Source organism: Chamaea fasciata, unplaced genomic scaffold, assembly GCF_029207755.1.
Source record: "Chamaea fasciata isolate MVZ Bird 193981 ecotype frontalis unplaced genomic scaffold, bChaFas1.0.hap1 SCAF_8, whole genome shotgun sequence".
Classification (NCBI taxonomy): Eukaryota; Metazoa; Chordata; class Aves; order Passeriformes; family Sylviidae; genus Chamaea; species Chamaea fasciata.
Window position 1 is genome coordinate 29,989,643 of NW_027094093.1, and position 15,002 is coordinate 30,004,644.

A 15,002-nucleotide genomic window follows, 5' to 3' on the forward strand; every position below is an offset into this window, starting at 1 on the left:
AAGGAAGCCATTTAGGGTGACACTAATGAAAACAACCACAGAGTAGATCACTGCCATTCAGTGATACAACACAAGCCAAGAGATACAAGAATGTTTGTTTTTTGAAGAAAAAACCAAGTTGCTGATTTTAAAAAATGTTACTTTTAAAAGCAAAAATATGTGTTACTTTTAAAAGCAAAAATATGTGTCCTAGCTATTACAGAAGAAATCAGTATTGCAGTAATATCCTGTAATGGAGACCAGCCAGCAGGACTGTCTAGGAATTTAATTTCTAATAGCTCATTAAGTGGTACTACAGACAAAAATAAACCCAAGGAGAGCAGAGGGTGTCGTATATTTAAAATGTACAGAGAAGCTAAAGGAGACATAATCAAACCCATCCTCTGCAGCCGCCTCTCATTTGTTATTATTGGCATACAAGGGAAGTGCAGTTTAGACTTGCTCACTGTCCTAATTTAGCTGAAAATTATGAGATTGCATAGTCATAAAAATGCATGAGCTTGGGTTTTAATCATCTGAAAATTGTCCCTAGTCACAGCTAATTGTTTTTCAGCTCTAGTGAATGCAAGCTACACCCTTGCTTTTCAGTAAGACACTGTACATAGCCCTGCACATTCAGGCTACAGCCACTGCACCCCCAGCAACTGATGTGCCAAAATCACAGGTACCTTTAACAGAACCCAAGAAAAATCAGAAAGGTAAGTTCAGACTGCAGTGAATGCAGCAGGACTATGTGTATGACCTATGGAAGTCCATTTATCTGACAAGAGTAAATTAAATAGCTTTGATTAAAATCATTTGACCTCTGGGGTTTTTTTGGGTGTGACAGATATAATAACTGATTTTGTCACACAGCAAAAAGCACTGTAGAAGGGGGTGCAGCTCTTCTGGTGATGCAGTTCCACATCCAAAGACCATCACATTTTGCCATCATCTGCATGTGCCTTTCCACTTGGATTTCCACTTTGTCTAGACCAAAACATCTCCAAATGCCTCCTCTTCAATAATTTATATCTCTAACCTCATCAGTCCCAGAGGGTTCAGCTAAAAGACTTTGAAAACAGTGCCCCATGGAAGTCTGAGAAAGTGACTGAGAGCTAACATTTCAACATTTGAACTAAGGTTTATTTTTAAATAAGTGAAAATTATATACACTAAAGAAATCTAACCCCACTCTGCAAATTGCAATTCACAAAAAAAGTAAATTCTATAACTGTACATAAACCCATGACAGAACTACAGTTAACCTCCTAATCTTCTTCTGCATGTATGAATACAGAAAATGATTCTCAGTATTATTTATGAGCAAGGCCAGGGATTGTAACTAAAGCACTTCTTCAAGAATTTTAAGATCAGTGCCTCCACAGCAAGAGTTAAACCAAGATATTTGTTGCTGCTAAAGCAGTGATGTAAGGCAGTTAACATTAAAAAAAAAATACAGAAACACACCCAACCTGAAGAAAACCCAGTAACACTTCATTAGTATGGAACTGACAGCCAAGCTCTACAGAGCACTACAGAAAGTTTGTAAAATGGTAGACTTTGAGAACAAGAGGTTGAGGTTCAAGCACTGGCTCTGCTCACAGATAACCACAGTTCATAAAACATGAGTAAGCCCTTACTGTTGTTTCATTGGAAAAAGTGCAGGCAAAACCTGTCTCAAAGCCACCAGTGTACTTCAAAAGCCTCCAAAATTTCCAACATAGGGGCTTTTGACTTCTAGAAAACAGATTTCAAAAGTGAACTTGACACAAAACACTGAGCAACTTAACACTGACAGTGAGGCCTGGCTCCCTTGGGTTCTTTCCTGATTTTCAAAATCCCTTTGCATTCACACTGCTGCCTACGTGCACGTACATGTACCTATGGGTACGTGTGTCTTTCCACAGCCAAGATGCTGTCGTTGCTATTTAAAATGCTCACCATGGTCTCAGATTGTCAGAGGAATAGCAACAGCTCAGCAACAATGAGTCAACAATCCCTAAAGGCCCTATTTCTGTCGAAATTCACATGTCCTGTCAAAGAAAGGAAATGTTGCAACAGACAGATCACGGTCTTAAGGATATGAAAAAAATTGATTTTAGCTTTTGCTGGACTACTTAAAGTGAGGGTATTATACAAATCACAATCCAGAAAAAAAATCATGCAGAACACACGATACAACATCTGAACTCTAGCCCAGCAACATCTACCACCTCCCAAAACCTGGGGTTTTCTTCCCAAAGGCTGAACACCATCGAACTTGACTGCGCATTTATCACAATGTTTAAGTTTATAAATACTGTGAGATGGACTGAAACCGTCCATATAAGCAAATGACAGACGTCTGTGAACAATTACACGTCAGTTCATATTCTTCCCACAAAATTATCCCTCCCTTACATCAAAGATGTTTACCACAAGCCAGATTTCTACATATCTATGTGCTACTAAAAAAAAAAAAAAAAGAAAAAAAAAGGAATAAAAGATTTACAAAGAACCACTGTTAGCTTATTTATCCTTCTCTAGTTTTACTTGTCCTTTCCTAAGTTGCAGCAGCTGTGAGTGCCTTGCACGGTGGTCTCCTGTCTGGGGAAGAAAGAAGACAGTGACAATCAGGCCGAATTCCCCTGTATCCTGTTTACGTGCAGCACCCCAGCTCTGGATGCAGATTCTGAGGAACAGTAGTCCCAGAATGACGTCTTTCAGGAGCTTCTGCCAAGACACCCAGGCTCACACCTGACAAGTGCTGGGCCAAGATTTTCTCTGAGAAGCAGCAGCAACACAAAAGCTTTGCCAACCTGTTTTCATACCCCTCACGTGTAGGTTTCTGTGAAAGCCCCACAGAAAAAAAAAACAACTAGCAGTGGCACAAAAATTACATTCATCAGGAAAGCAGTTACAGAACAGCTCCAAGACTGCCCTTCAGATGATTTTAATTTTGCTGGGACCCAGACAGCACCACGTGGGATGCTTTGAGCAGCCAAGTCTCTGAAGACCCAACAGCTGTCTGAAGAGCAAACACAGCGGCCAAAGGCTTCCCCACTGACTTGCGTAAGGCCTGACTTCAGGCAGCAGCTGAGTATGCGTAGATTTGCTGCCAGGAGGAAGGATGACCAGGAGTCTGGAGCCCATGAAGGTGTCAGGGAAGGCTACCGAAGGGGGATCCAGCCTCCAGAGCTGCCACGACCACTGTTGTGACAGTGCCTTTGGACCCTGCCCAAAAGAAGATGCACCTTTCTACTGAGCTCACAGCAAGATGCAAACCCCCGGCAAAATGAGGATTGTGAGGATTGTAACAGTGCAAACCAATGAGTGATTTCAACTATACAGTTTGGAAAAAGCTGTGACTATCTTCACTGAACTTGTTCATCTCTGTTTGCCCACACGTTCACTGTTGGCAGTGGCTTGCTTTTTCCTCACTGGGCACTGCAAAGTGCTTATCTACAGTGCACTGATTCCCCTCTTCCTTACACGGAGGGGTAGGCAGTGGAGAAGAGAAAGAGGAAAATAAATCCAAACAGCTATGTCAGCATTGGACACTCCGGGCATATCTTCTGCAACTGCAAGAAACCACAGCCAAGTTAAGCACACTCCAATTCCACAGCCCTGTGGTGCAGGAGTAGGTTCCCCAGTAAAGCCAACAAGGTGAGGCAGAAGCATCAATCAATTACCTCGGCTTTCCCAAACAGCTTTTGGAAGAAGGGAAAAGAACTATCCTTGCTGTGCATCCCACCAGCAGTGCTCTATAGTCAGCTGTGAAGTGGCAGCAAAGCTCCTGCTCTTCAGCTCATGTGTTTGATTATTCAATTATAAATCTAAAAACCAAAAACAAGTGCAAGGAAAAGAGGTCCAACACCATGACAAGAACAGGATCAACAGCAGATCCTGAGGACACTTCAGAACAACACTTGGCTCCAAGTATGCCAGCAACGCACACCCCCTCATTACATCCAAATCTTCTCTTCACATGCACTCCTGTAAATCCTTAGGAGTACAGACAAGCATTGGAAGAGCAGCATGGTGTTGCCACAAAAAAAACCCTGTGGCAGAGCCAAAATGAGCCATCAGCTGTCCATGATTCCAGCCTCCCTCCCCCTGGGGTTGAGGGGCTCTCCCACAGCCTACCCTCCCCAACCCCTGCTCTCAACACAACAGTAGTTGTGTTCAAATTCTGCCAATACTAGTTCTCAAAGGGAATGATAACTCAAGCTACCGGGTTGTTTTTTTTTAAAAACCATCTTAACTAAATTTGTATTCCATTCTCCTCTTTAGAGCATTAACAGCACAGGTCAATTACACACAAATGAAACTACTGTAACTCTTTTGTAGTGTAGCAAGTAGAAGAAGAGAGACAATATTTTATTAATAAGTAGCAAAACACTGTTCTCACATAATGACTATAAAATTGATTATTTAACTCCTTTATAATTTACAGAGCTCTCTAGCTCTCACAATACATCTGCCTAGAAGAAATTGCAGTGACATGCAGCTCAGCAATTTGTCTCATACACAGGTGAACACCTCAAAGTCAGCAAGAACTCCACTCACGGACAATTTATTTGTGGATTTGCGTCAGCGGAACAGGACTGAAGCTGCACCCAAGAGTCAGTAGCCAACCCAGCAGATTTTGCTGCAATGATATCAGTGGAAAACAAACCGTAGATTTAGCTAACATCATTATAGAGCTGGAGCATACAGAAAACAAGCACCCCAAAAGGTCTGAACTCTCCCCTTTAATGCCTCGGAAGAGGTTGCCTGCAGCTTTGCTACCCATTTATGTTACCAGTTTACATCAGCACACCATAATGGACAGTTTCACACATTACTGCTAACAAAACCCAAAACTCTCTCAAAATCTAGTTTCAGAAAGCTCAAGCAGTTAACTTAAAGCTGCTCTGCCCAATGAACAGTACTGATATAAAATATACAAGGCAAGCACTGATGGAGGATGATCTTTGCAGTTTTGGACAATCTGCTGCCTGGGAAAGCAGTGGGTCCTGGTAAGGACTATCCACAGAGACTGGTGGAGCAAACCTCTGTATTGTTCAGTTATACTTTGGCACAGCCCAACACGGTTCAGCTTACTGCACATTCCATCCCAAGGCATTCTGCTCTCCTTCTAATCTAGTAGCTCTTATCCCACCAGAAATATGCAGATATGCCCTTGCAGTTTTGAGATTTAAGTATTTATGATTATGCATTTTTAAAAGATTATATTAACAATTACACATTGCCATTCTGGACTCAGCAGCAATAAAACACCGAAATGGAAACACACTGATCAGCTACCTCAGATGAGCCTCTTGCTTTGTAATTATTTTTGAAACATTATTTGCAACACTTCAGGTTAAATATTGAGGATAATAACTATTACCACCTTTCAAGTAATTAAAAACACACTTAAATCGGCTATTGTCAATTGATGTTATCTAAATATTCATAAACACAAGCAAAAGCCTGTGTGGACCACCAGACTCAAGAAGCAATGGCCAGTAGTTTAAAGTCTAGCTGGCAAACAATTAAAAGTGGTGCAATTCAGCAGCCCTGAATGACATCTTCTAACTTTGAAGCTTTGAGCAGGAGGCTGAGCAGGAGGATTAGAGATTCCCCAGAGGCCCATCTCAACCCAAATTCTTCTATAAATCTTGAACACAGAGAAACTAAGCAAAAACACCCTTACATTAAAATTGAGGCATAAGACACCAGGAAGATTTAAACTCTAAATAAGAAAGCACACACATTAACTACCTATGACTATGACCATATATTAAGAGAGCAGGACTACTTTCTTCTTTGGTGCTTTAAGGGAGCAGCGATTCCCAGATAAGGAATTATTCAAAAGTGCTCCTTTTCATCATGCAGTGAGTATGAGGTATTACTCATTTGGCACTCGTACTCTAATAATGAGCTCCCTTGTGGTTTTCTTGTGCTTGCTATGGACATTTATGAAGGAGTTGTGTACTGAACAGTTAGAGGACAAAAACATTATCATTCCATTTGGATACAGGGAACTGAGGCACAATGAATTTTCTGCCTCTCTACTTTTGAGACAGATGCAGTCCAATTTTTATTTTATTCATACATTCAAATCATGGGTTCTGCTTATTTCAGCTGCAACTGTGACCCTGCAAAAGTTTCACAAAATCAGAGCCAACTGTTCCAAAAACAGTCCTCCAAGAAAAAGAGAAACACAGTTAGTTTCACCAGGGAAAGCCAGTTTGAATAATATATGACTATTACCACAAAGGAAGTCAGAGCCAGGGTCAGAAACCAGCTCCTTTATACAGCATCCTGCAGTTCTGCCCGGCAGATCTCTCGCTTCCTGATACATCTCCATGCAGCGACAGTAAGCAACTTTCTCGGTGCATAACAGGCTCTTTGGGAAACTAATTTGACAATATCTACACATTAACCAAGATTTCAAATATTTCCAGCCTCACTGAAAACTCTAGAATTCACAAGCAAGAAAGCAAAAAAAGAAAAAATGTTTATCCACAGCAGAAAGGTCCAAAGCAGGCTGTCAAATACAAGATTGGCAGTTTAACATACACAAAGGAACAGCATTTCTCCCAGCCAGCTTCAGCCTGCCCTCCCCTCCCATTTCAGCATGAAACAAACAGAAGAGAAAATCTGAAAAGGTGTAAGCTTTGAAAGCACCCTAAGAAGAAAGCTGTCTGGCAGCATTGCCAGCAGGCAGCGATCCCCTACAAGAATTCATCAGGGCTGGCAGGTGATCAGAGGGCAAGTCAAGGCAAGGTCTGTAAGTAAACAGGGGTCACTGCACTTGTGCCTTCATTTTCACAGTATGATGAGTACAGCACAGGAACCTTCCCAGGATAACATAACAGCAGCAGCTGGTGCTTTCTGCTTCTGCATTAAGCAATGTGATTAGGTCAGGCACATGCAGTTTGTTTTTCATCTCCTCTCTGGGGAGAGAATGTGTGCGGCACAGCATGATGTTGATGTTGTACTCCACTTAATTAACTCTCTGCTACATAATTACATTAGAAAAGGTGAAGTTGAAAAATACTCTTTGCACTTAGTGAAGGATAGACATTTGTAACAGCCATTAACTCCTGCAGAAATCTATTTCACGGACGGCACAAATTATTTCATATTTAGACACTACTCAAAAACTGGTGCTTCTTCTTAATTCATCTTAATTTGAACTCCAAGTGAACATCCCACTGTGAACATCAGTACACTGGATGCCAGAAGCAACTCCCCCATGTGGCACCCTGTCTGTCCAACACAGAGAGGCTCTGAGAACCAAGAGAGGGACAGTGCTCTTGATGGTCACTCACTGAGGAGCCACAGGGCTGGAGAAGGAAACCCAGACCTTGTCACCTGGCTCAGGAATTGGGCCCACATTCCCTACTAGAACATCAGTCAACACAAAGCTCCTGTTTAAATTACCCAAACCTATTTTCCCGACTGTAATCACTTACTACCCCTCACACCAAGATTTACTTCTCTTTATTTATGACACATCTGCTCAAACACCATTTTTCCAAGTTTAAATACATTTATGAACATGAAGGGCTCACCTGCCTTTTGGGAAGTGCCTGGGGCTTTAGCAACTGTAAAATCAGTTTGGTAAAAGATGACCTTAACATTTTGAAAACATAAAATGCATCCTGAGATGGATGTAACTGGCTGATCATTTTTAACATGAGCTCCTTGTCTATTCTAATGAGCAAATTACATAAAGCGCAGAATTTCTAAATTAGTGTTAGGAGCATGATATACTCTTTAAGAAAAGAGTCAAATGAGGATAAAGAAATTCAGGCACCAGGTTTTTCAGCCAGTTTCCTCCAGCATATCAAACAAATGTGACAGTGTTCCTAACTTGATTTTTAGTAATAAAAAGGAACACACAAAATTGCAGAAATAAATTCTGAATTTCACAGCAACCACTTGAGAAAATCATCTCTTCAGCACTCCAAAACACACCTCAAAAAACCAGCAACAAGTCAGAAAGTGAGCAGCATGGACTTTCTGAAGGTCCTGCAGTGCTGAGGTATCTCCACACATCACCAGAAACAGAAGCAAGGAAGGTCAGGAGTCACTTTGACACAGGCTTGGCATCAGAGCCACCAGCCAACCCAAAAGATGCCAGTACATCATCTCCCTTGGGAGCTGGCACCTCAGTGTGACAGTGCCAGTACGTTCTTATAACAGTGTTATCCTGAGGAAGTGAGGTGACCCACAAGAGCAGGGGAAAATCAAAACAGCAGAGCCCTTGCCAGAACTCCTTCCTGGGAGTGACACCACAAAATTACAGCCTCTCTCCCTCTGCAGCTGTGCACCACAAAGAAGGGAGTTACAGTTATTGATTCCAGCAAATATACACAAATTCCACCTAGAATGGCAAAGAATTTTGTTTCAAGCAACGCAAAAAGAAAATCCAGAACAGGGGAGGTAGGTAATATAAAGGAAGCACTAGGGGTACCACTCTTAAAGAGAACTGTCCTAGGATGACACTAACATTTTCATGAAGGTTTGGGACATTTCTTCTACTCAGCAAGCAACAGGGAGCATAGCTTAAATTCTGGCCTGCTCTCAGGAGCCAGTTGATTAGGTCAGCTCACAGCACCCTACTGCAGCCTAAGCAAGGATTTGATGCCCAGACAAGAACAGAGGACCACCAAGGGAAAGGCTTGCAAATCTTGTTGAACATGAGCTGCCATCACCTCCTGTACCTGTTTCTACCAAGCTGGTTCCAGCTTTAAAGACCAAACAGATGAAATTTATCCTCCCAAGATCAATCACTTCTTGGAATGTGGCCAGAAACGCAGAGAAACTAGGAACACACAGTACATCTTGCAACTAAGATTGACATTGGGACACCCCCAACACAAGGACCAGTACTGTATCAGTTTCAAGACACTTCCCTTTACTAATGCTAATTAGACCATTTTTGCAAGATAGCACGACTAAAAATCAATTGCTTCCACAACCTACCTCAGTTTCACATGCTTTGCTTCTACGTGTTTGAAGTGCAAAGCATTGTTAGTCATCCTCAACAGCAACTGGATCAAACTTAGAAACGAGCATTGCCTTTAAAACACATTTCCTACTGGATGATTTTATGAAAAAGTGTTCGTGACCATCTCAAAATGCAGAATTAAAATATATTCAGTTGTTCCAGTTACCAGTTCTTCTGTTACATTGTCACATGCTGGCCTGCTCAAACACAGAAGACTGAATTGAGGTCAGAACCTGTTAACTCCCCTTTTTTAGTATTTATGAAGATGCCTGCATAGTATCAGCTGAAAAAACTCTAAAACCCACAAAAGACTGACAACCATTTCACGTGTTTAAAAATTGTTATCCATTTGCATTCAATACCAAAAAACATTTAGTGTTACACTTTGGCAAAACTCTCTCTCTGCTCTTCCTCTCACTCTCCTACTCCCACCCAAAGCCACATGGAGTAATTCTGCAAGAGAATCTGTCTTAACTTAATAAACAAGCAGAAGCCACCCAGCACGAGGAACCCTCTTACTGGCCATTGTCACATCTAGCAAGTAAAAAAAAAAAATACTATTAGTCTAGGAAGTTTACTCCTTGAAGCTACTTTCATCCAAATTGTTTTCTATACTGACAACTGGGAATAACCCTGCAGCACTCGGGTAAACTCTCAGAAACAACAAACAAAATGTAACTCACTTCCTTAATCAAAGAGCAAAAGACAATCTGTAGCATTTTATAACTATACATGGCTAAATCCATAGTGAACAGATCCTAAAACCATTTGAGAAATAAGGAACAAAGGCAGATATCTACAAAAATTCAAGCAGAAGTGAAAAAGCAAATAGGTTTTGAAATAAAACTTGTAAGCTTCAAAATCAGCAATCATTTGGGAAATTCATGAACATATTACCTGTATTTCTAATCACAGGGGAAGAAATGCTGGGAATATTTTAATAGCAGAATTGATCTATGTATCTGAGAGTAGAACCACTACAAAAAATGTAAGAGGACAGCACATTAGCATGTCTCCAACCAGGAAAGACAATCTTGTTTCTCTAGTCAACCACAGTGCTTTGAACATTTCATTTTGTAGATAAATAAGAACCAGTGATTGCCGCTCACTTCTCTCAAAATTATCTGAAAGCCCCTCAAATCAGGCTGATAGGACTCGTTACACTTCTCTGGCACGTGTTCTGATCAGGTCTCCATTCAGCTCATACACAGAGATTCTGGTCTCAGGTTGTGAAACTTTTATGTTATTTGAATGACTACAAATCACATGCCACAGAAGCACCAGCCCAACCTGTCTCCTTTCTCACACTCTTGTTCACTTAACCCAGAGCAAGGCAAAAACCAAATGAAGATGGTCATAAGGTAAGGCAGAATTGCTGAGTGCAAGTAATTCTTTGTATGGGTGAGGCTACACTTATTTCACAGCTTGGTTACTGCTGAAAATAAAGAAAATATTACAATCTTAAACTACTTTATCAAGTAAACTTTTAATAATCTGAAGTTATACAGAAGTCTTAGCTCCTGGTAATTTTTTCTCTAAATGAAGACAGGGTTAAAGAATTTAGTGTGCAGCACAGCCTCTGAGGCTCTTTATCTACTTCAGCGCAAGTTAACACTCAGACTGTTCCTGACCCCAGTGAGGAAAATGAAGCCAATGGTTGGTCCTTCTCAGACACACTCTGACGTGATCATATATTCACAAGAAAAACAAGATCATTTCCTGTCAGATGGCTAGGAGAGCAGCTTCTAAAGAATTCTTAACTTCTATTAAGTAAAAAAATAAATTAATACCTGAATGAATGAATGAATAAATAAATAATCCTCCTAGCCACAGAAGAAACCGATCCAATACAAATTTCAGAAGAGGCACTGCTGTACTGGCTGCCTAAACTCACCAATTCACAGCCTACAAGCAGGAAGTTTGACAGGAGATTCAGCTGTATCTCCACATCACCTGAAGCGTCTGGCAGTCTCCAGCTGTCACTTCTTCACTATGATAAATATCTGATCTAACTCTATCACAGCAATTTAAAAATCTCCCTATTATTCCCCTACAGAAATATAAAGTCAGACTTCCTGCTTCACTTTTTATTTTCTATATGTTCAAATTACGCCACGGATGTGTGACCTTGCACCTCTTTTGAGAGATTCAGTTTTCATTATTTCAGGTTGCAGCAATCTTGGAGGATTATTTTTTATCCATAGCCTTAATTCCCCACTTGGAGCATTTGAGTATCAAGGACCTGTTGTTCCACTGTCTGACAACTCTGTCTTGACCAGATGCTTCACCAAACAGAGAGCTAAACCTCTGCATCAGACGTGGTCTATTGACAGCAAATACTTCAGGATCCTACTCCTGCCAATCTGTGAGACCACATATTGCTCAAACTCGGTGTTATGAAAGTAAAAGACCAAACTTCCAGCAAAAGTTCCCAGAAAATCTGTTTCTAAAACCCACACATTAGACACTGATTTATCACTGGGGAGTCTGTCTTTTGTCAAATACATTTTAGCACAGAAGTAATTCACAAAATGAAGACTAAGCTACAGCATCTCGTTCAGGAGGGCTTTCTAGGGAGACAGGGGGAAAGGTGATATTTTGAGGGTAATTAGATATAGAAACAAATGTAGGAGTAAATAATTGATTCCAAACAGAGCAGAGATTAACAGTGAGGTATCTCAAGTGTCCACAATAATTGAATTAATACACTAAATTTCTCCAAATGATCTAGAATGAAAACCAAAAAAAGACAGTGGTAGCTACAAGGAAAAAGAAGGACAGCGCCCACTCAGAGCTGTCAAGCCACCACAATGGCTAACACTCAGGGTCAGTTCAATTTTTGTCATACAAGCCATAGCACTGAAAGAAGAAACACAACAATTGGATGGATAATTTTAAAAAGTGGAATTTCACTGTACAGTGGCCACCATCACAAACACAGTATAACTAAGAAGACATCCAGGCAAATCAGACATCTCCTCCCTTCCACTGCCTCCAGTTCCACATAAAAATATAAAATATTTCCATTTTGATTGTGTAAACTAATTCCTGTGTTTCACAGTGAAACATGGCTAGAAAGTGTGTACTTGGTTACAACAGCAATTTTCATTAGAAAATTCAGTTCTACTTGAATCCCGAGTTTAAAAAGCAACTGGAAACAGTGGTTAAAACAGCCAATAGCTATTGACAATTAGCTTTCCTGACTTAACAGCCTGAAATATTCACCCTGAAATCATCACTTCTCTTTCCGGCACTAGTCGTCAGAAAAGTAAAACACCCATGACCCAGATTCTCAGCGGTGACCGCGCTGTTCACTCCCATTAAAAGCACCAGGGCGCTCCGTGCCTGCACATCCCGGGCCCGGGATATCTCCTCTCCCCTGTCCCTCCGTCCGCCTGGAGCACGCTCCGGCTCTGCGGTCTCCACACGCAGGAAACAGCAAGCCAGTCCATCTGGGCTGGCAGATGACGGCTCTGGAGAGTCTCCATTTGAAGGAGAAGTGTGCAAACTTCACGGAACAGCAGCATTTTCAACAGCAACATGGCAGGACTCCAGCCAAGGAGGAGAGACCCGGGAGCAGGGATTCGGAAATCTCCCGAGTGATGCTGTAGAGCCCGCCACCAGCGTGTGAGTGGGAATGTGTTCAAACAGAAAGCACAGCAGAAAAAAAGCATATGGAAAGCCTCAAGTCTCCCCAACACACAGGCAAATAATTCAAACTAATGCCGTGTGCTCAGCTTCTCCGGCTTTCTCTGCTCCTTTCCGCTGACTCGCCGAACCTGAGTAATCACGGCGATTTATGCTAAGCACAGCCGTTCTTAAAACAAGTTAGATAAGACTGAAACTCCGTGCACACACAGTTTTGCCACCAGTAACTAACAGAAAGCATCAATAAAAAAATTAATGACTGCCATTAAGTTCTTTAAAAAGATCTAAAACCCGGCACAAAGTTCGACTCTTTTTTTTTTTTTTTTTTTTTTTTTTTTGGGACGGCTGGAACGCGGCGAAGCGCCTCCAACAACTTTAAACAGGTCTCCACTTTCTATGAGGGGAAAAGAGGATCTGAAAGGCAGGAGCACAGGGACATCATCCCCCGGCAGCTCTGTGCTGATGGAGAACGGGAGCCGCCCGCCCGCCCGCGGGCACCACAGCGACGGTGGGGACAGGGACAGAGGGAGCCGCGTCCCCCGTGCCGCACCCCGCCGGTGCCGGGGGGGTTCCAGCGCTGCCGCAGCCGGGGCAGCCACGCCGCCCACCCGCGCTGGGGCAGCTCCGGGCCCGCCGCCCCTCACCGCGCCTCACGCCCACCTGTACTGCCAGCCCTTGTTGGCGCCGCGGGCGCCGCCGCTCCTGCCGCCGCCGCTCTGCCCCGCCGCCGCCGGCAGCGGCTCCGTCTTGCCCTCGCCCTCCGGCCCCTTCATGGCCGCCGCCGGGTCCGCGCCCTGCATGGCGCCGCGGCTCCCGTCCCTCAGCGGCGCCCCCGGCCCCGGCGCACGGAGCGAGCCCGCCCCATGCGGGCTGCGATGGCGGCGGCCGCCGGCACCCCCGCGCCCCGCTCGGCTGGGCCGGGCTGGCCGCGCTGGGCTGGCCGGGCTCCCGCACGGCCGCGCCGGGATGGGCGATCCCGCCCTAGCGCGGCCTCACCCGGCCCGGCCCCGCCGCCCCTTCCGGGTCAGCGCCGCCGCCATCTTTAGTGCGGGCAGCGCTCGCAAACCTTCGGAATCGCCTGAAACTCGCGTGTCACGTGAAAAAGGGGAGATTTTCCTCAAAGCGTTGATAGTTGATTGGGCTGTCAGCGCTCTGGGAGGACTCGCTTTAACAGGTTACGGAATAACGATAAAATTGTGGCGGGTTAAGGGTCGAGGATTGCCGGTGGTGGTACCTGACTGCAAAAACGTGCTCAAAGCAGCACGCGAATTCAAAGTAACATACTAACAAGCTCTAATCCCTAACGAAAGTTCGGTCGAGATAATCATTCAGCGCTCACAGAGTACGGTTCTTTAGCCTATAGGCGTCCCTGAGGGGGAGAAGGCAGGTTCACCCACAGACTGACCCCAGAAGTTACAATGGAGCCCTCCCTAACTTCTCTCAATTTCTTAATTCACATACTTCCATATTTTTCTATTCCTATCTCATATAATTTTCACACTATTTCTTCACATTCAGGTGGAGCTTGAGTGACTTAAGTCACACATCTCACTGAGGGGTGCTCATACCTTTGGGTGGGCATCAGGATAGCACCAGCAATAACCTTTGGATGGAGATATATATGTTTTGGTCCCAGGAGGGTGATTTTGCCACAGATACTGATTTAGCAGTGGGATATCTTCCTTTATGTCCCTTGGTTTTCAGCTGGAAAATACCACTGAGTTCCCTCCTCTGCAAGGGTCCTGACACTTGCAAGGGTTTTAACTTTGCCTGGCCGCAGTGTCTCCACTCCCCTCCACCCTCTGTTTAGTCCTCCTTGGATTGTGTGTGGGAGGTCAGGGATGCTCACCACATTCCATCCAGGGAGCAGCAACCATATTTTCCACTATAATTTCCATACAGTTATCTTCTTACCTCCAGTCATCTTCCCACATAAGAGCTACAGGAATTCTTCACGCAAAATAAGAGCGGGCTGACAGGAGTGAGGGATCCAAGCTGTGCCATACACAAGAAGGGTTGTGACAGCTGGGATCTTGCTTGAGACCCACAGAGCAGGGTCAAACCCAGCACTTCATGCACTGAGCAATGCCATGACATGGCCTTGAGAGGAAACACGTTTTTTCTTCCTGTTTTTCCTCCAATTGCTGCATTTTTCTTTCATGGAATGGTAGCATATCTAACTGGGAAAGATTGGTCTGGCTCTGTGAAATCTTTCAGGCCAGGCATGGCTTTTTGCCAGCTATAGCTTCACTGACTACAGCTGCATTATTTCTTAAAATCAGGGGCAGAGGATCCTCATTCTGATTTTAATCAATCTGCATATGAAGAGGAGGAAGGCAGAATCAGACATGACTGTGGTTAGTGAGGCCAATCCTCCTCTCAT

The 15,002-nt window shown here is 43.5% G+C and overlaps 1 protein-coding gene across 1 annotated transcript in view; it reads right to left on the bottom strand.

The window, feature by feature from the left end:
* The window catches only part of OSBPL11 (oxysterol binding protein like 11), a 39,049-nt gene extending 25,477 nt beyond the window's left edge, over positions 1–13,572 (bottom strand). The window contains exon 1 of the mRNA XM_066190301.1: positions 13,280–13,572. Within this exon, the coding sequence (XP_066046398.1) occupies positions 13,280–13,419 (140 nt within the window). The 5' untranslated portion in view covers positions 13,420–13,572. The remainder of the gene's footprint in view (positions 1–13,279) is intronic.
* Between the last annotated feature and the right edge of the window lie 1,430 nt (positions 13,573–15,002).